Source organism: Piliocolobus tephrosceles, chromosome 20 (assembly GCF_002776525.5).
Source record: "Piliocolobus tephrosceles isolate RC106 chromosome 20, ASM277652v3, whole genome shotgun sequence".
Classification (NCBI taxonomy): domain Eukaryota; kingdom Metazoa; phylum Chordata; class Mammalia; order Primates; family Cercopithecidae; genus Piliocolobus; species Piliocolobus tephrosceles.
The window spans coordinates 592439-612834 of record NC_045453.1 but is presented as its reverse complement, the minus strand read 5'-3'; the positions used below and the strand labels follow the sequence as shown (position 1 = coordinate 612834).

Here is a 20396-nt window from a genome sequence, read left to right as displayed (position 1 = left end):
TTGGGAGGCTGAGGCAGGAGAATGGTGTGAACCTGGGAGGTGGAGCTTGCAGTGAGCCGAGATCACACCATTGCACTCCAGCCTGGGCAACAGAGCAAGACTCTGTCTAAAAAAATAAATAAATAAAAAATAAGCAACCACAACATTCTAGTGGCTCAAACTGATAGGCGATCGGGTGAGTGATCCGGATGTCATAGGTTTTGGGTGCATTTGCTAGTTAGAATTGCGGTATGATCCCGCCTTTCTTCCATGCCTTGTTGCTCTGCTGCTGCTGCATTTTAACCCAGAAATGATGTTGTAACTGAGAAAATTGAGAGGCATGTTTTATGAGGTTCTCTTTGTTGTAGTATTCTTCCCAAAGAAAATGTCAGATCCTATTGACTAGAAATGGTAGTCCCTTTTAAAATATATTTTTCTTTCTCCTAGCCTGTGACCGCTGGTCAGTGCTTCCCAGACCTGATCTCCACCATGATATCAACAGATTTGGCCATTCAGCAGTCTTACACAACAGGTAATTGGAGAAGAAGTATTGCTCCTTTTCTTTTGTGTTTAAAGTGAAAATAAAGGGCCGGGCACGGTGGCTCACGCCTGTAATTCCAGCACTTTGGGAGGCCGAGGCGGGTGGGAATACGAGATCAGGAGATTGAGACCGTCCTGGCCAACATGGTTAAACCCCATCTCTACTAAAAATATAAAAATTTTCTGGGCTTGGTAGTGCATGTCTGTAATCCCCCCTACTTGGGAGGCTGAGGCAGGAGAATCACTTGAACCAGGAATCCTGAGGCAGAAGAATCGCTTGAACTAGGGAGTCAGAGGTTTCAGTGAGACGAGATCATGCCACAGCACTCCAGCCTGGCAACAGGGCGAGACTACATCTCAAAAAAAAAAAAAAGAAAAGAAAATGAAGTACAGTGGAATTGGACTTAACATATTATTCACAAGATTCCCTCATCCCAGTAGTTTTTTTACAGGATTATATGGGTATAAATATTCTAATTGATGTTTAAAATACTTGATGTGGAGGTGAATTACGTTGAATGCCATGTTTGTTGATCTGGTTTTGTTAGCACGCAAGAGCACGCTTTTTGGTGTGGTCTGAGTGCCTGAGCAACAGAAGTGACGTGCATGTCCTTGTTTTATGTCCTTTGTTATCATTTGTGATACTCAAGTTTCTAGTAGTTGTATCTGAATTGTAAGGAGTTTGGAAAAGTGGAGAGAGGGCACTTCAGATGGGGGATAAGATAGGAGAACAGAGGTGGGGAGATTGTGAAGCTTAATATAGATCAAGTCTGTAGGCTCTGGATAATCAGAAGTCTGCAGTTCATTGCATTGTATTGCTCAAAAATGCCTGACCCAAACTACCAGAGCTCTTAAAAAAATCGGCCCTTGGAGAAGTCTCAGTCAAATAAGAGAGATTCAGAGTGGCCACTCTGCTTGCTCGTTACAGTGTGCTTTAGAGATTTTTAAGAAATTAAACAGCCTAATCACGTTATTAATTTTTCTCATTCAGTTTCTGCTGTTATTACTGCTGTCTGCTTTCCCTTTTAAAATTCTAAGCCATATAAATCCTAAGGATGTTTAAGTGTTATAATGCCTGTATCATGTTAGAATTCCTTTGGCTTTTGAAATTTCTGTTGTAATGATGAAAGACAGATGAGGAAGGTAATTTAACTTAGATTAGGAAAGATAAGAGGCCAGGCACGGTGGCTCATGCCTGTAATCCCAGCACTTTGGGAGGCCAAAGAGGGCAGATCACTGGAGCCCAGGAGTTCAAGACCACCCTAGCAACAGCATGGCAAAACCCCTGTCTCTACTAAAAATACAAAAAAATTAGCCAGGCGTGGTGGCAGGCGCCTGTAGTCCCAATTACTCGGGAGGCTGAGGGAGGAGAATCACTTGAACCCAGGAGTCAGAGATTGCAGTGAGCCGAGATTATGCCACTGCATTCCAGCCTGGGTGACAGCGAGACTGTCTCAAAAAAAAAAAAAAAAAAAAAGGAAAGGTGAGAAAGTGACATATTTTGGAGATGTTGTGAAGGAATAGTTGACACAATTTAGGAACTAGCTACTAGGAAAAGGTGCTATCTTTTATAAGGTAATTATTTAGTTTTTTACCAAATCCACCAAAAGGGAAGGATTTCTGGCCACCTTGCTAATTTGATGTGTTATTATAAATCATAATCTGGGATTTCCTCAGTACAGAAGACCCTTAAAGCTTTCTAGCGAGTGCATCTTGAGATTTTCATCTGGAATGCAGTGGGACTATTTTGTCATTATCATGCCTGCGGGAGCCTGGCCTCAACTGTCTTCGTTTGTGTTCCTAGTTCTCCTAGCACAGGATTTGGCACGTAATAGACATTTGCTAAATGGCAGGTATTAGTACAGTAATAACTAGCAAACAAATGAATCTTTTATAAAACATTCTTAGGCTTTATTCAAACTCAGAGAAGTTGAGACTTTACCATAAAATATAATTTAACCATGAGTCAAAATTGGGAATGCCTTGCCTGAGTTGTAATTTTTTTTTTTTAATGTGATTCCAGTGGTATGTTTGAACCCTGATATGTAAGTATCTGTGTGTTAAGATATGATTGGGTAGGTGGCAGGGGACCCTGAGGGAGGCCAGCTACTAAAAGGCCATAGTTTTGGTTTAATTTTATGAAATAATTTACTGAAAAAGAAACTTTGATTCACATCATTTCTTCATGCTTTAAGTGGATCAACAGCATTGAGTAAGCTGTGCCTTCCTTAGTTGTCATTGAGGTTTTGAGGGAGGCAGGAAGGAGGAGGAGAGATGGCTGTGACGCACCAGGGTGGCAGGAGATGCAGCTGTGCCTCTCAGTTGCCTGCTCCATGTGTCTCTGAGGAACTCTCCCCAACTTTGCATAGCCCCTGTGCAACCAGATGGATTCACAATTGCTGAGAACACCAACTGTACTGGGAAGAGGAGGTTGCTTATTTGGTTTAAGCAACAAATTAACTAGTTGAATCTAGCCTGCTTAATGTGGTACTGAGTAAGCCGATAGCAAGGTTAAAAATGAAACCTGGCCGGGCACGGTGGCTCACGCTTGTAATCCCGGCACTTTGGGAGGCCGAGACGGGCGGATCATGAGGTCAGGAGATTGAGACCATCCTGGCTAACACGGTGAAACCCCGTCTCTGCTGAAAGTACAAAAAAATTAGCCAGGCGTCGTGGCAGGCACCTGTAGTCTCAGCTTCTCAGGAATCTGAGGCAGGAGAATGGTGTGAACCCAGGAGGCGGGGCTTGCAGTGAGCCAAGATGGCGCCGCGAGCCTGTTATCCCAGCAGTTTGGGAGGCCAAGGCCAGAGGATTACTTGAGCCCAGGAGTTTGAGGCTGCAGTGAGCTAAGATGGTGCCACTGCACTCCAGCCTGGGTGACAGAGTGAGACCCTAACTCAAAAAAAATATATTTCAGATTGCAATTTATTTTCATTATTCACAACTCTATAAAGTAACTATACACACTGAATTCTTGAATATTGGATTATTTCTGCTAGGGAAATACAGGGTTATGTTTCTGTAAGCCTCTGATGACGACATTTGCATCAACCAGTCAGCATACATAACTTTCTTTTATGTGTGTTTCTATTTAAAAACATCTTATTTAATATATATTCTTGATTTATTAACATTGAGCTCACAGCCAACAGCACTTTAACTCATGCCTGAACAAAGCTTATGTAACACATGTACTTTCTCAGTAAGGCTCATCACAGCCTTCTTACACTTAGGAACACTAGATAGCACTTCAGCACTGCTTAGGGGGCCATTTTCAACAGTGAAAGCACTAACATAAGGTACAAAAATACATAAAACATGGCACTAGATGGATCATGGAAGGGACACTTGTTTGTAGTGTGAGAGTTGAAACAAGAAGGGAGAGCATCTCCTTGTTTGACCTTAGCCAGGAATATGCATGTGTGTCAAGTCCAATTTTTTTGCCATTCTCTGCACACACATGCTGGTAAATGACCATGAAACTACTGCAAGTATTGATTTTGGAGTTAGAAATAGATTTTGTAAGTAGGTGAATTTGCAAATATGGAATCTACAATCTGCAGATAATGGTCATGCTTCGCTGAATGTTAGGGATACGTTCTGAGAAATGCATCTGTAGGCAGTTTCATCATTGTGCCAACATCACAGAGTGTACTTACATAAACCTAGGCTACACATCTAGGCTATATGGTATGGCTTGTTGCTCCTAGCTACAAGCCTGTGCAGCATGTTAATATACTGAATACTGTAGGTCATTGTAATGCAGTGGTAAGTATTTGTGTGTCCAAGCATATCTAAATGTAGAGAAATACAGTAAAAATGCAATATGAAAGATTAAAAAAAATGTACACCTGTACAGGCCACTTACCATGAAGGGAGGGAGCATGCAGGACTGGAAGTTGTTCTGGGGAGGTCCGTGAGTGAGTGGACTATACACTACTGTATACTTTGTAAACACTGTACACTTAGGCTACACTAAATTTATTTAAAAATTGTTTTCTTCAATAATAAATTAACCTTAGCTTACTAGATGACAACCATTGTACGTGCCATCCATCATTGATGGAAACATCATTATCCAGCACCACATGACTATAATGAGGATTGGCTGTCTTTTAAAGATGAAGACTTAATTTTTAAAACACAACCCCTATACAGTTATCACACTTCTAAAGTTAATTCTTTAAGCCAGGGGTGGTGGCTCACGCCTGTAATCCCAGCACTTCGGGGGGCCAAGGCAGGAGGATTGCTTGAGTCCAGGAGTTCAACACCAGCCTGGGCAACACAGCAAGACCTCATTTCTACTAGAAATACAAAAATTAGCTGGGCATGGTGGTGCGCACCTGTTGTCCCAACTACTCAGGAGGTTGAGGTGGGAGGATTGCTTGAGCCCACGAATTTGAGGTTGCACTGAGCTATGATGGTGCCATTGCACTCCAGCCTGGGTAACAGAGCAAGACTCCAACTCGAAAAAAAAAAAAAGAAAAAAGTTGTTCTTTAATATCTCTCAGTGTCTATTCAGTGTTTACATCTCCTAATTGTCTCAATTTTTTTTTAAGTTTAGTTTGTTCAACTCAGAATCCAAATGAGATCCATATGTTACAATTGGTTAAAATGTCTCTGTAGTTTCTCTTAATCTGTAGGGACCCCATCCATCATTTTCCCGCTTATTTGTTAAAGAGACTGGGTTGTTTGTCCTGTAGAGTTTCCCATAGTCCAGATTTTGATTGTTGTATCCTGGGCTTTCATATAACATATTGTTCTCTCTCCTAAACTTCCTGCAAATTAACTTGATCAGATTCTCTTCAGTATTTTGGGAAGATCACTTCATAGGTTTCTTTCCCTTTGTTGACCAATTTTCAAAATAATGTACTGATTTCTAAGCATTGTCCAAAGATGACAAATTAGGTTTTTTTTTTTTTCCGGGGATAGGAGATGTGTATCATTATGAACTCATGGATTTAAAAATACTTCATGTGTTTTAATCTATTGTAGTTTGTGTGTTTATTAAATTTCAAACATTTCCTATCTTTAGCCAATGAGGGCATCTTTACATTAGCTTTTGAGTTTATCTGATACTACCCTAGTCTTCTTTTCTTTCCAGTATAACAAGATCTGCTAGACTCATTGTGAACATTTCTTCATCCAGACATGAAATTAGGTTTTTCTCTAAAAAGTTCTAGTATTTAAGGGGTGACAGGAGGGAGAAAGAATGGTTTTTAGATACGCACAATCTAAGCACTAGTTATATTCATTGCTACTGGGTTGGCTATTGTTTTTAGCTTTTTTAAGAAGGCAGGTTAAAGAGAAACTGTAGTGTCCTTCTTTTTTAAAAGGAAAATGAATTATGTCTGCACATTTGTGTGTTTGACCTTCTTGTTCCCTCCAGTAGATAAATGGCTACATTGTTTGAATACTTTTCTCTGCATTCCATTTTTCCCCCACATAACAGTATGTACTGGAGCTCACTCCATAGAAGTATGTAGAAATTTTCCTCGTTCCTTTTACCTCTGCCTAATATTTCATTATGTGGATGTATTATAGTTTGTCACATCCCCAATTGATGGACATTTGGGGCTATTTGAGTCTTTTGCTATTATCATTAACCCATTTATGCCTAGTGTTCCATTATTGGAAAGCTAAGCTTGTGGGAGTTATTTATATCGTACTGCTCAAGGTCATCCCCAAGGTCTGATTTTTCACACCAAAAAATGTGCCCTCTGGCGTAAGTGGGTTAGTGCTGTAGTGAATAGCCTCATGTACTTCTTCTTGTATTTTTGCTGTTCTGTCTTTGTAATAGACTTCTAGAAATGTGATTTCAGATTCAAAAAGTAAATGCAAAGTTTTGTTAGAGCTTGCCAAATCCCTCTGTACTGCACCATCTTACATGCCCAGCAGTAGTGTGTGAGAGTGACTGTTGCCCCATAGTCTCATTAATCCATATATTGTCAATTTTTTGTGCTGTTTTTGTTTTGCTAGTCTTATAGGTGAGAAATGCTACCTCAGTATAGTTTTAATTTGCATTTTTCTTGCACTGAAATTAGAGCATCTTCTCATATGTTTAAGGTCATTTGCATTTTTTCTCTGCAAACTGGCTGAAGCCCCCCTCTATGTTAGGGATAGTCCTTTTCCTATAACATAACTTGTAAATCTTTTTTTCATAGCATATCATTTGTTTTTTTTATTTTGCTTATAGCATTATTTCCATGTAAAACATCTTTTTAATTCATATAACCAGATTTTTCAATCTTTTTTTCTCCTACCTTCTGGATTTTAAGTCTTTTTTTTTTTTTTTCACTCTCAGGTTATAGAGAAATAAACCCATTCTTCTAGTGCTTGTGTGTTTTGTTCTTTTCAGAAGGTGCTCTGATCCATGTGGAATTTATCCTAGAATATAGAGAAATAGATTCAATTTTATTTTTTTCCATATGTTTAGTTATCTTGATACCATTTACTAAAAAGACCATCTTTTCCCACTAATGTAAGATGCCGCTTTTACTGTCTACTAAATGTACATGTGTGCTTTTATCTGTTTATGATTGGGCTCATATCCATGTACCAGTACACAACTTTAATTATACCAATATGCAACTTTAATTACAGAGGCTTTTACCTGTGCTTTAAATTTGTACATTTTTATTTTTGATATTTAAAAAATGAAGATATAGAATTGCTGTTTAGTATTAAAAGATGTGAGCATATCCTGACACTGAAATTTTCCAATGACTCATGGTTAAAAGTCACCAGGCTATCATGAGAACTTTTTAATACAGTAGCTCTGATGAGGAGGCAGCTTATTGGAACTATTCTGGGTGGTTATAGGCCAGGATGAAAGGATGAATTTGGAAAGGAAGGGAACAAGAATGTTTTTTAAGACCTTGAAAAATAATTTCTTAGAAGACTTATGTAAGATTTGTTTGAAGATTGTCTGTAAAAAGTGTATCATGGTAGCTGGATGTGGTGGTGTGTGCCTGTAGTCCCAGCTACTCAGGAGGCTGAGGCGAGAGGATCTCTTGAGCTCAGGAGTTTGAGACCAGCCTAGGCAACAGAGTAAGATTCTGTCTCAAAAAAAAAAAAAAAAAGTATAGAATGCAATTGTTATCTAAGTCTCTGGTAAATTTCTTCTCTCCCTTTTTCCTCTTAGTACCATGTATGTGTTCGGTGGTTTCAATAGTCTCCTCCTCAGTGACATCCTGGTATTCACCTCGGAACAGTGTGATGGGCATCGGAGTGAAGCCGCTTGTTTAGCAGCAGGACCTGGTATCCGGTGTGTGTGGGACACAGGGTCATCTCAGTGTATCTCGTGGGCGCTGGCAACTGATGAACAAGAAGAAAAGTTAAAATCAGAATGTTTTTCCAAAAGAAGTATGTTTTTTTTTCTCTACTTAGATTTTAATGAATTTGAGACCTCATTTTATCTGAATTGTGAAGGAACTTAGCATATGTATACTTTTTATGTTCACCTTATTATCCAAGATTATTCAGTAATAACTTGTAGAACGTGTTTTTGGGTATTTGAAAATTGGTTTGTAAACATCTCGGATGGGGACATGCCATGTGGCTCGTAGAAGCTGTCTGCGGGTGATGGAGACGTAACCTTCTTGGCATTGTGTAGACTTTGCATACTGACCCCAGATCCCGGCTGTGGTTGCTCTGAGGCAGTTCCATCCAGTAGAACTTTATTTTTGATGATGGAAATGTTCTGTGTCTGGACTGTCCCGATATGGTAGCCACTAGCCACATGGACTATCAAATACTTGAAATGTTAATTTAATTTTAATTTAAAATTCATTTGTGGTTACTGGCTACCATATTGGATGCAGATCTAACATTAAGGATGAAATTAGGAGAGTCAGCCCAGAAAAGCCATGTTGAAGTAAATTATTTTGGTGGAGAGAGGGAGAGCTGCTGTCCTTGCCAAGTATTTTTGTCTAGCTTCTCTAGTTGGATACAACAGTGATATCAAGACAGACAGTTACTGAGGATGGGCAATGATCCCTGCGTTTAGAACCTCCCCTCATGTTTTCCAAGCTGTTTTCTTCCTTCTGCCTGCTTTGCTGCTTGTCCTGTATTGCTGTGACATAGAGCACAATGCAGTACAGTGAAGCGATATATTAAAAAGTTCTTTTTTATTTTATTTTTATTTATTTATTTTTTGAGACAGAGTCTCTGTTGCTCAGGCTGGAGTACAACAGCATGATCTCAGCTCACATAACCTCCGCCTCCCAGGTTCAAGTGATTCTCATGCCTCAGCCTGTAATACTCAAGCTGGGATTACAGTCACCTGCCACCATGTCCAGTTAGTTCTTATATTTTTAGTAGAGACAGAGTTTTACCATGTTGGCCAGCCTGGTCTGGAACTCCTGACCTCAAGTGATTTGCCCCCCTCAGCCTCCCAAAGTGTTGGGATTACAGGCAGAGGTACTGTGCATGGCCAGAAAGTTCTTTAAAAGGAAGAATGTTGTCTCTACAAGATATTTATTTACATCAAGTAATTTAAAGTATGTTGGCTGAATTTCTTACTAGTAGGATTGGTGTTGCAGTTAACTTGAGAGTTATGATGGATAGAAGCAGCTTTCATTCCTGGGATGCTGCTCCAAGTTAAACTTTTCACGAACATAAATTCTCAGTAAGAACACCCTGGGCTGGCCACAGGGGCTCATGCCTGTAATCCCAGCACTTTGGGAGGCTGAGGCACAGGGATCACTTGAGCCCAGGAGTTCAAGACTAGCCTGAGCAACATAGTGAGACCCTGTCTCTACCAAAAACAAAAATTAGCCAGGTGTGGGTGTGGTAGTGCAAGCCTGTAGTCCCAACTACTAGGATGGCTGAGGCGAGAGCGCTTGAGCCCAGGATGTTGAGGCTGCAGTGAGGCATGATTATGCCACTGGCACTCCAGCCTGGGTGACAGAATGAGATTCTGTCTCAAAAAAAAAAAAAAAAAAAGCCACCCAGGCAACCCACCCAGGTTCATTGGTGGGCTGGTGGGTGCTGGAGAACCAAGATTACCAGAACTTAGCAGGGTTAGTTCGTCTCTTGAAAGGGATAAAATCAGTGAAATAGTTCATTTTTAAACAAAATTTTAAAAGTTCAAATTAAATGTGCATGTTTATAGGAAATAGTGTTGAATTACCTTAGGTGTTCATATCAACCCATTTGCTGTCATCTCATCTGAGACTTCAGTTCCCTGTTTCACCCCACTTTCTGGGTTGGCCCAATCCTTGGGATAATGACCAGGACAGCAAGAGCAGCCTAAGGAGCCGACTGCTGGGGTCTTTGTGAGGGTGGGACCTGCCTTTTCTTGTTTGTGAATTCCCCCATGTGCCATGTACACGAGATGGCTGAACAGATGAGACAACATGGTTGTGCAGCCTCTCTTTTTTTTTTTTTGGGGGGGTGGGGGACAGAGTCTCACTCTGTAGCCCATGCTGGAGTGCAATGGTGCAATTTCAGCTCACTGCAACCTCCGCCTCCCGGGTCCTGATTCAAGCAGTTCTCCTACCTCAGCCTCCTGAGTAGCTGGGATTATAAGAACACGCCACTATGCCCAGCTAATTTTTCTATTTTTAGCAGAGACAGGATTTCACCATGTTGGCCAGGCTGGTCTTGAATTCCTAACCTCGTGATCCGCCCGCCTTGGCCTCCCAAAGTGCTGGGATTATAGGCATGAACCATTGCGCCCAGCTGTGCAGCTTCTCTTTTCTAGAGTCAACAGGAGATGCAGCAGGTCTGTAGTAGCCCAGAAGTTCTCAAACTTGCACTCTTCAATTTACATGTATGTACAAAATGCAGCTCAGCCTAATGCCTCCTGCACAGTTCTGTAGTGCTGCCTACTTCCTGTGCCCAAATTAGCTTTGCATTTATAACTAGGAGGAATGACTTGATCTCCTACAATATTTTGGCTCCTGGGCTTCTTTGGTGTTCATTCTATTACTAGTTGATTTTTTTTTCTTGGAAAGAAAAGTATTCAAAGAGCGAGAATTTACTTTCATTATATCTTACAGTTGTTAAATTAACCTATCCTTGTTTTCACTTTCTGTGTACTTCTTTCTTTGGGATACAAAGCAGTGTTTCTTTAGATTGTCTATCTCTAAATATTATTTTAACCAGAACATACCAAATATATTTTCCTGCCAGTTTCATTCTTCATTTTACTTCTTAACCATTGTTACGATTTTTTTTTAACTTCAGTCTCAGATTGTGCTCAACTGAAGTTGTCTCAGTTGATGAGATTTTCTTTTCTTTGTAGCTCTTGACCATGACAGATGTGACCAGCACACAGATTGTTACAGCTGCACAGCCAACACCAATGACTGCCACTGGTGCAATGACCATTGTGTCCCCAGGAACCACAGCTGCACAGAAGGCCAGGTCAGAGGCTGTTTCTCAGAGATTTCAGAAAAATCCTAATTTGTCATAGGTTTAGCTTTTATAGTGTATATGGTATAAATAATAGCCCAGAGTTACTTTTCAAATGGGTTTCTATTTGGATTTTATTATCCCTGAGGTTTTCCTTTAGGAAGAGATGTTCTTTATATTCCAAGGATCCTACTAGCCCCGGGAATTTGTTGTGTTTTAGAAGAAGGTAGGACTGTTGTCCCTGGGCATGGCCGTGACTAAGCACTGGATCCTTGGTTTGAGGCATCTAATAGTGACCTCACTTTACCAGTGCCAGGTTTTGATAGCAAGTTAGGGTTTGAGACTGAGAGTGAGTCAGGTGTATAGTGGCCCGTTTTGAACTGTGGAAATGACAGACTTTGCAAAATCTCCTTGTTTTATATCTTGGTTTGGCATAATCTCACTGCTCATCATATATAGATTTTTAAATTTAAGTTATAAGATGACCCAGGCTTTTATAGTTTTTGACAGCTTACAAGACTTTTTTTTGGTCAGTCTCATGCAGTTCATAAAATAGAAAACTTTCAGACTTTTGAAGTGAGCATTTGAAAAGCAGCAAGGTCAACATTCCCATTTTACAGATGAGCAGGTTGAGGCATGGTGTTTAAAAGAGTGGGCTGCTTCCTTGCCAGTTAAAAGCATGTCCTTGACTAGAACATTCCATTGTCGTGTTCCCACTGCGGAGCTACTGCAACTTTATCTGTCTGTCTATCTGTCTGTCTATCTATCTATCTATCTATCTATCTATCTATCTATCTATCTATCTATCTAATCTATTTATTTGCAGTTTGCTTCCTCAATTAGATTTTATTGTCTACAGTGTTCTATTAGTCCTCACCATAAGTTCTCTCTGTGGATTCAGGAGAAAAGCTTTTGTCCACTGTGTTCTAGATCTCCATTTTTAGGTATGAGAATTGCCCCAAGGATAACCCCATGTACTACTGTAACAAGAAGACCAGCTGCAGGAGCTGTGCCCTGGACCAGAATTGCCAGTGGGAGCCCCGGAATCAGGAGTGCATTGCCCTGCCCGGTAGGCCTTGCAGGGTCATCTTGGTGTGTGTGGGTCCAAGACTTCACCCCACTTCCCCCAACACTGTGCAGCCTAGCTTGAACCTAGCAGAGGGGAAAAGCTAATTCTGTCCATTCATCCCCCACACCAGTATTATGAGGTTTTTTGTTTTTAACTAAAATACTGTTCTTAAGTATTTCCTCCTACTGTCCTTTGAAATAAAGTGAAGCGTCCTTCACTGCTCTGGAGAATTGAGTGACAGCTTGGTTCTGTATCACTAAGCCTGCTCCTTGTCTCTTTCCCATCCACCTTCGATAACCTGGGACTAGAACACGACGTCTCAGCAGCCAGTCTGCTGAGCACTTTATGGAGAGTACTTCTTGTTAACCACTGGGATTTATTTGTCGGCACCTGTGAATAGGCCTCTGAGAAGGAGAGGATGGGTATTTCTGTCAGCAGCACCTTTTAGGGGTGATCTCCAGCCCTGAAAACCTCAATATATGCTACTTCTGAGGTTCAGGATAATGAATTCAGGGCCTGAGACCAGCCAGCCATGATTGAACCACTGTGATATATTTGTTCAACCAGGATGGTCCAGGAAGGGGAACTTCCTTGGCTCTGTACAACATCTGAGCTTGTTTAGGGAAGTTGGTTTGGACCAGGCCCTTTTTGAATGTCCCTTGGAAGTTTTTGATTCAGCTTGCAGAGTGGGACTCTTTTCTTTATCTCAGTGTGTCTCAAATTTTAAGGTACAGCAAAAGACCTGGAAATTTTGTGAAAGGCATATTCTGGTGCAAATGTGCGGTGGGACCTGGAGTGTGCATTTTATCTGGTCGACTGCTACACTGTGAGGAGCAAGTCTTTGTCTGTTCTTAAATGATCTCTTTCCCATGGTACCTTTCTTTTATCTCAGTGGTTGTTACTGTTAATGAACATTGTTGATGTCTCCAAAGTACTTTGGTTCTGGTGAAGTTACTTTGTTCTTTCATTGTCTTCCAAGAAGCATTCATAGCTTCTGTGCAGTACCTTGTGTGGGTTCAGGATGATCACAGGTAGCAGACTACAAGCTTGCCTTGTATGCTATAGCCATATCACTTGGGTTGTTTCCCAAGGACCTTCTCATCTTGCTTTTGGATGCTGTGTATACTTGATTGTACCTTCCACCTGATAATATGAAAATATAGTGCAGCTTTTGGAGACTATAAATTTGTTAATTCCTTGCTTTGTTTCCATTCTTGCAGTTTTTACCCCAGCTGTCCAATATGCATATTCATTTGTCTGCTCTTCACTTAGGATTTTAGTTTTCTTTCTAATTGTTCTTCAGAAGGAAGTATACCAATCTAATATTGGCACCAAACTGGTGTTTTCCTCTAAAACATAGGAGAAGTGACCTCAGAATATGCTTTCTAGGATCCAGGAGATATCACTAGTAAACATTTTTAAATTCTTGTATTCTGCATTTGGCCCTTAATAATGTGTCAGAGGCTCCCACATCCTAATGAAGTGCCTAGAATTTAAATTAGAAAGGCCATTTTGGTATTCAATAATTTGAACTAATAATATAGTAGTTTTGTTTGATTTCTAAAACTCTTTTTTTTCTCTTTTCCCCTTAATGAAAGAAAATATCTGTGGCATTGGCTGGCATTTGGTTGGAAACTCATGTTTGAAAATTACTACTGCCAAGGAGAATTATGACAATGCTAAATTGTTCTGTAGGAACCACAATGCCGTTTTGGCTTCTCTTACAACCCAGAAGAAGGTAGAATTTGTCCTTAAGCAGCTGCGAATAATGCAGTCATCTCAGAGCATGGTGAGTTAAAATCCTCAAAACTTAAGTTTCTGGTATCCACCTTTCTATCAAGGGCGTGACTGCAACTTGCATGTGGAAGGCTGTGGATATGTGTGATGTGCTTGGCAAGAGGGGGAGTGCTGGTAAACGCAGCCTGAGGGACTGTGGGTTTGTGCTGTCAGAGTCACTTCTTCATATGCCTTGTTAATCTTAAAATTTTTAATACTTTGTATATATAAGATCTATGAATAATTATGTGGGGGATGAATTGCAACATGTATATGTGTACATACTCTGGTGACATCAGTAGGTGATTTCATATCTGTTTTACCTCTAGATTCTGCTAGGGGAGAAGGAGATTCTTGGTCACTGATAATTAGCTAGGTTGGATTAAATCACCTGAGTTCCTTGAAGTTAAGGTATTATAATAGTGCATAATACTGTATAATTACCATTAAGAAATGTACATCTCGGCCGGATGTGGTGGCTTACTCCTGTAATCCCAGTACTTTGGGAGGCTGAGACGGGTGGATGACCTGAGGTCAGGAGTTCAAGACTAGCCTGACCAATATGGTAAAACTCCATCTCTAGTAAAAATACGAAAATCAGCCAGACATGGTGGTGTGCGCCTGTAGTCCCACCTACTCAGGAGGCCGAGGCAGGAGAATTGCTTGAACCCAGGAGATGGAGGTTGCAGTGAGCCGAGATCGCGCCACTGCACTCCAGCCTAGGCGACAGAGCGATACTCCGTCTCAAAACAAAAAAACAAAACAAAACAAAAGAAATGTACGTCTGCTTGGGTCTTTCACAGCCCAGCCGTCTCAAAAGAAGAGAGTACCTTCTTTTCAAGAGTTTCTAAGCCCAGAAAGGCTCCGTTCTCTGCCTGTCCACCCAGTGCTCTCCGGGGGCTTACAGTCAATATTGCATCATCAGATTTTGTCATTTTTAGTCCAGAGTCATAAATTGTGATCCTACCCTCAGTTAAGTAGACTCATAAAACAAAGTTCTTTCAGCAGTTTCAGCTGTGGTGCAGAAACGTTTAGTGGAAATGTTCTTATCAAGCAGGGAGGAGTTAAGGGCGAGGGCAACACTTCCTTGGATATAGCCTTCTTCATGTGAAGGTATGGAAATGTGGCCTGGGTCTTGGCTGCATGTGGCCTCTGTGTACCACCTATAGGGCCATTCTGAGACTGGTGGGAGGTGCCCTGTATTTACTTTTCTCCAATTAGTCCCTTTTTTCAGTGCAACTTAGATAGGGTATGGACACTCAAACATTGGCGACATATTCTTAGTGTGTTTACCTCAGGCTACTGTGACCACATTTGGCATTTCATAATATTTTGATAGCTTTTTCAGATTTCAGAATCTCCATTGGCAACTGTCTCTGTTGTTTCTCTTCCCATGTCCAAATGTGGGTCTCTTCCAGCATTCCATCCTTGACTGGCAGCTGACCTTTCCCATAGTCATTCGTTCCCTCAGAAAATGGATGGCTCCCAGCTTTGTTTATTACCCTGGCATCTCTAACAATGACTCTCGAGTCCACAGAAGTTAAAAGGGTTCAGCCAGGTGGCCACAGATATACTTCTGGTACCCTTTCTCTCTTCCTTAGGTTTTCTAACTCTAAACATTTCTAGGTATTCTAATCTGCTGTGGCCACGTTTATGAAACAGAAATTCACAGTCTTAATGATAAGACTGACAGATGAGAGACAACTGAAGTGTAATGACCTTCCACAGCTATACCTCTAGATGTAGCGCAGTTGGTAGAGCCCAGATTTTTATGGAAAAACAAGAAAGGGCACCCAGCCTAGCCTTTAGGACAGAGACTGGCTGGTAGAAAGCTGGAAGGAGGTGACCCCTGAAGGTGAGAAGGAGTGAATTAGGATGTCGAAGAGGGAAGGGCTTCCTGTGCATTAATTAGTACTCCCATGTGTGAGATGTAGAGGGAGATGATTAAGGGAATGGCTATTTGAGTGAGCTGCAGGTAAGTTTGCATGGTTGACTGCAGGCTGGATGGGAGGGGATTTTTATAGTTGAGCTTCAAGAAGGAACCAAGGCCAGACCCTGCGAGGCTGTGGCTACTATAGTCATGGATCTGAGTTTTATCATGAAGGCAAAGAAATTATTGAAGGCCTTTCAAAAGTATTTTTAACTTTCTTCCTTTCTTTTGGATCTATTTATTTTTTAGGTCTTTTAGTAGGCGTGTGTATTTTTTCCTCTCAAAAATGGAAATAGGCTGGGTGGGGTGGCTCATGCCTGTAATCCCAGCACTTTGGGAGGCCAATGAGGGAGAATTGCTTGAGCCCAGAAGTTCAAGACTAGCCTGAGCAACATAGGGAGACCCCGTCTCTACAAAAAGTTTTTTTTTAAAAATTAGCCTGGCATAGTGGCAGCACATACTTGTAGTTCCAGCTACGTGGGAGGCTGAGACAAGAGGGTTGCTTGAGCCCAGGGATTTGAGGCTGCAGTGAGCCATGATCATATCACTGCACTCCAGCATGGGCAACAGAGCGAGACCCTGTCTCAAAAGAAAACAAAGGGAGGGAAATACAGTATATCTTTTGTTTTATAACTACCAAAATTAGGAATACTTACCATTTCTTGGCTAAACTTTTTATTTTGATTTCTAAAACTTTTTAAAAATTTCAATGAAAGGAAATTTCAGGAGAGCAGAAGACAGACTATCCCAGGTGTCACTGTCTTATTATTCCCTATAAAATCCAGTACCAGGATGGATGAATGGATAAAGCAAATGTGATGTAAGTTGAATATCCCTTATCTGAAATGCTTTGGATGAGCAGCATTTCGAATTTTAGAATATTTGCATTATACTAACCAGTTCAACATCCCTAATCTGGAAATCCAAAATGCTCTAGTGAACATTTTCCTTCAGCATCATGTTGGCACTCAAAAAGTTTTAGATTTTGGAGTGTTTTGGATTTCGGTTTAGGGATACTCAACCTGTGTTTGGGGATAGCCATCTCTTCATATAGGTATTTCAGAACTTAAATACTGCTTTGCTATGATTTCTGTGAATTTTACGATATATTGTCTTCTCTCAGCTACATTTTTATCCTTTATAAAATGGCCATATTGAAGTGATGATCTGTCCTAATCTACCATGGCTGAGTCAAGGGATAGAGAGGTTTTCTATGTCTATGGGGTATACTTAACTTGGTGGTTTTTATCTAGAAGCTTGTTTTGGTCAAGATGTTGGTTATATTCAGGCCAGGCATGGTGGCTCATGCCTGTAACCTCAACACTTCGGGAGGCCGAGGTGGGAGGATCGCTTGAGCTCAGGAGTTTGAAACCAGCCAGGGTAACATGGCAAGACTCCATCTCCAAAATTTAAAAAAAAAAAAAAGATGTTGGTTGTATTCATAGTTGTGTCTCTTTTGCCTTTAGTCCAAGCTCACTTTAACCCCATGGGTCGGCCTTCGGAAGATCAATGTATCCTACTGGTGCTGGGAAGATATGTCCCCATTTACAAATAGTTTACTACAGTGGATGCCATCTGAGCCCAGTGATGCTGGATTCTGTGGAATTTTATCAGAACCCAGTACTCGGGGACTGAAGGCTGCGACCTGCATCAACCCACTCAATGGTAGTGTCTGTGAAAGGCCTGGTAAGTTCACGGGTGAATTAGGTGGTATTCAGAGTTTAATGTGAGAGAAACCATAGGAGGCATAGTTCATTGCTGAGATGTGTGAAGTAGTCATGAAAACAGATGAAGTATTGATTTTAAGCATGCAAAGCAGAGTATAACCCAGATTTCAGAAGCAGAAGAAAATATTCTGGGACCCTGAATAGTTTTAATTATAAACAAAACCAAAAATAACTAACTATTCAAAGTAATAATAACCTACTCAAAGAAACTGATATTCCAATTAACAATGAGATTGATAGGTTTATTGACCAGAAAAAGTATTGAGAATTGCTCTGAAAGGTAAATATACTGGTGTTGGCAGAGAAATGCAGTGGAAGAAAAAACAAAGAAGGAAAATAAAAACAAAGAAAAGATTAGTAAAGCAAGCAAGTCACTACAGGAACAGTGTTCAGAAAGGAAGTGTCAACGGGAGAAAAGTGATGAGAGCAGTTCCATAACCGAGGACAGAAGCAACCCAGAACTGCGCGAGAGCTGTGGGAGAGTACTGAGCGGACAGACACTCAGAGTAGCTTCCCAGCTTTCAGTCTCTCTGGGCTACATTTCGGCTAACTAAAGGCAGGCCCAGGGGTAGCTGCTGCGGCATGAAGACAACCCAAAACGAGCCTCCTCCTGCAGAGGAACTCATAAGCAGTCGGTGGAATTGTGGGTTATTTTGGGAGGCTGGACTCCATTTGTATTGTGTCCAGTTTTGGGAAAATACTTTAATTTGTCTGAGGAATTACAGAGGTGTAGAAGAGAATTCATAGCATTGTAGAAGTCACCTTAAAATATGATTTCTAAACTTCTCTAGGGGAGCTGTCCAGCAGCCTTTCAGAATTCTGAATCCTTTGGTGAATTTAATTACTGCCATGGTCCTTCTTCCCTCCAAAATTGCAAACATGAGATTTTACGTATTCAAGTGGGTTGTAAAACCCCTAAAGTTCATCCTGGGTCCCCAAACTCAGGGGCTTACAGCCCTACTTTTTGGAAAGATTCACTGTTTCCTCGTCTTTGTCCTTGATGCTCTTTGAAAAGAAAATTTATTTTTTCCGCAAGCATGTAAATACACTTGACTAAACAGTACTTGATGACTTTTATTGTTTTCTATTTTCTCTCATTTAATTGATTGCATGGCACATTAATGGGTCATCACCCACATTTGAAAAGTCTTGACTGGGCACAGTGGCTCACGCCTATAATCCCAGCACTTTGGGAGGCCAAGGCAGGTGGATCACGAGGTCAGGATATCGAGACCATCATGAAATCCCATTTCTACTAACATGGTGAAATACCATTTCTACTAAAAATACAAAAAATTAGCCGGATGTGATGGCATGCGCCTGTAGTCCCAGCTACTTGGGAGGCTGAGGCAGGAGAATCACTTGAACTGAGGAGGCGGAGGTTGCAGTGAGCCAAGATTGTGCCACTGCACTCTAGCCTGGAGACAGAATGGACTCTGTCCCAAAAGCAAAAAAAAAAAGAAAGAAAGAAAAGTCTTTAACCTTAGCAGACGTGGTGGGGGCTCTAAGTGTCTCTCTTGGGTTTCATTCCCAGCAAACCACAGTGCCAAGCAATGCCGGACACCATGTGCCTTGAGGACAGCATGTGGAGAGTGCACCAGTGGCAGCTCTGAGTGCATGTGGTGCAGCAACATGAAGCAGTGTGTGGACTCCAATGCCTACGTGGCCTCTTTCCCTTTTGGCCAGTGTATGGAGTGGTATACGATGAGCACCTGTCCCCGTAAGTGAAAAAGGGAGCCCTAGGCACTTATGCATGCCCTCTGTATAGGCAACAACTCAGCCATGGGGCTGTGCTCTCAGCCTCTTAACATTTTAGAAACAAGACTGGACATGACCTCTGCTCAAACCTGACCAGAGACTGCCATTGGGACATTGCTGCCTGATGAGAACCTTCATACAGAATCAGGCACATTGACTGTAAATAAATGCAGGACAGATCACAGAGTACAGAAATAACTTGTCCATCCTCAATGGCATATTGCGCAATCCATGTAATATCTCCATATCTGAATGTCCTAATTTGTAAAGTAAATGCTTTCCAATAGATAACCTCTAAGGTCCCTTTTGCCTTCAATATCCTGGAATTGAGAGAGGAGGGAAGGGTCATCTCTGTTATGTATTGGGCAAAATACTGGGCTCTTTACATTCGTTATCTCTTTTAAATAATCAAGACAGAATAGTATTTTTGACTCATGCCAGTTGAATAGTCTGTTAAAGAAAAATGTAATTTAAATACAGTGAATTCAGATCTACCTGTGATAGTCAATTACAACTTTTTTTTTTTTTTAATAGCTGAAAATTGTTCAGGCTACTGTACCTGTAGTCATTGCTTGGAGCAGCCAGGCTGTGGCTGGTGTACTGATCCCAGCAATACTGGCAAAGGGAAATGCATAGAGGGTTCCTATAAAGGACCAGTGAAGATGCCTTCGCAGGCCCCTACAGGAAATTTCTATCCACAGCCCCTGCTCAATTCCAGCATGTGTCTGGAGGACAGCAGATACAACTGGTCTTTCATTCACTGTCCAGGTAAGATGCCTTGCATATCCAAATTCAAGTGTTTCATTACCGATTTATGAAGAATAAAACCTTGAAAGCTACGTTGTGTATATGTAACTCCCTTCCCTCAGCCCCTTCCTTCTTCCTAATGGTTGGTAGAAGAAGGAATAGACGAGAAGGTGTGATCCAAGGCCTGACCTGGACCTGCTGGGAGTGGTGGTGGGTTCCTAAGAAACCAATTCTAAGAAATTGACGTTTGATTCAGACTTGAAGTGACCACTCAGCAATGTGTCTGTCTGCTTCTAGAACAACTGGGAGGGACTGGGCTGGTGCAAAGACTGCTCAGAGATTAGCGGTCAAGAACTTCTCTAAGAGCCTGTCAGACAGTGCCATTGACAACAGGGCTCTTTGTGAGGACTTTGTAAGGGGAAGTCCACTGTAAACAAAGGTTAAAGGCCAGAGACAGACTGGGAGAAAATACCTGCACTGTATGTAACAACTGATGATCATCCAAAATATA

The 20396-nt window shown here is 41.2% G+C and overlaps 1 protein-coding gene across 1 annotated transcript in view; it reads left to right on the top strand.

The window, feature by feature from the left end:
* ATRN (attractin) overlaps window positions 1-20396 on the top strand; it is a 177518-nt gene that overhangs the window by 84880 nt on the left and 72242 nt on the right. Inside the window, exons 11-18 of the mRNA XM_023220242.1 lie at window positions 427-511; window positions 7664-7884; window positions 10769-10890; window positions 11809-11947; window positions 13546-13736; window positions 17120-17339; window positions 18915-19100; window positions 19673-19906. Coding sequence (XP_023076010.1) covers window positions 427-511; window positions 7664-7884; window positions 10769-10890; window positions 11809-11947; window positions 13546-13736; window positions 17120-17339; window positions 18915-19100; window positions 19673-19906 — 1398 coding nt within the window. The remainder of the gene's footprint in view (window positions 1-426; window positions 512-7663; window positions 7885-10768; window positions 10891-11808; window positions 11948-13545; window positions 13737-17119; window positions 17340-18914; window positions 19101-19672; window positions 19907-20396) is intronic.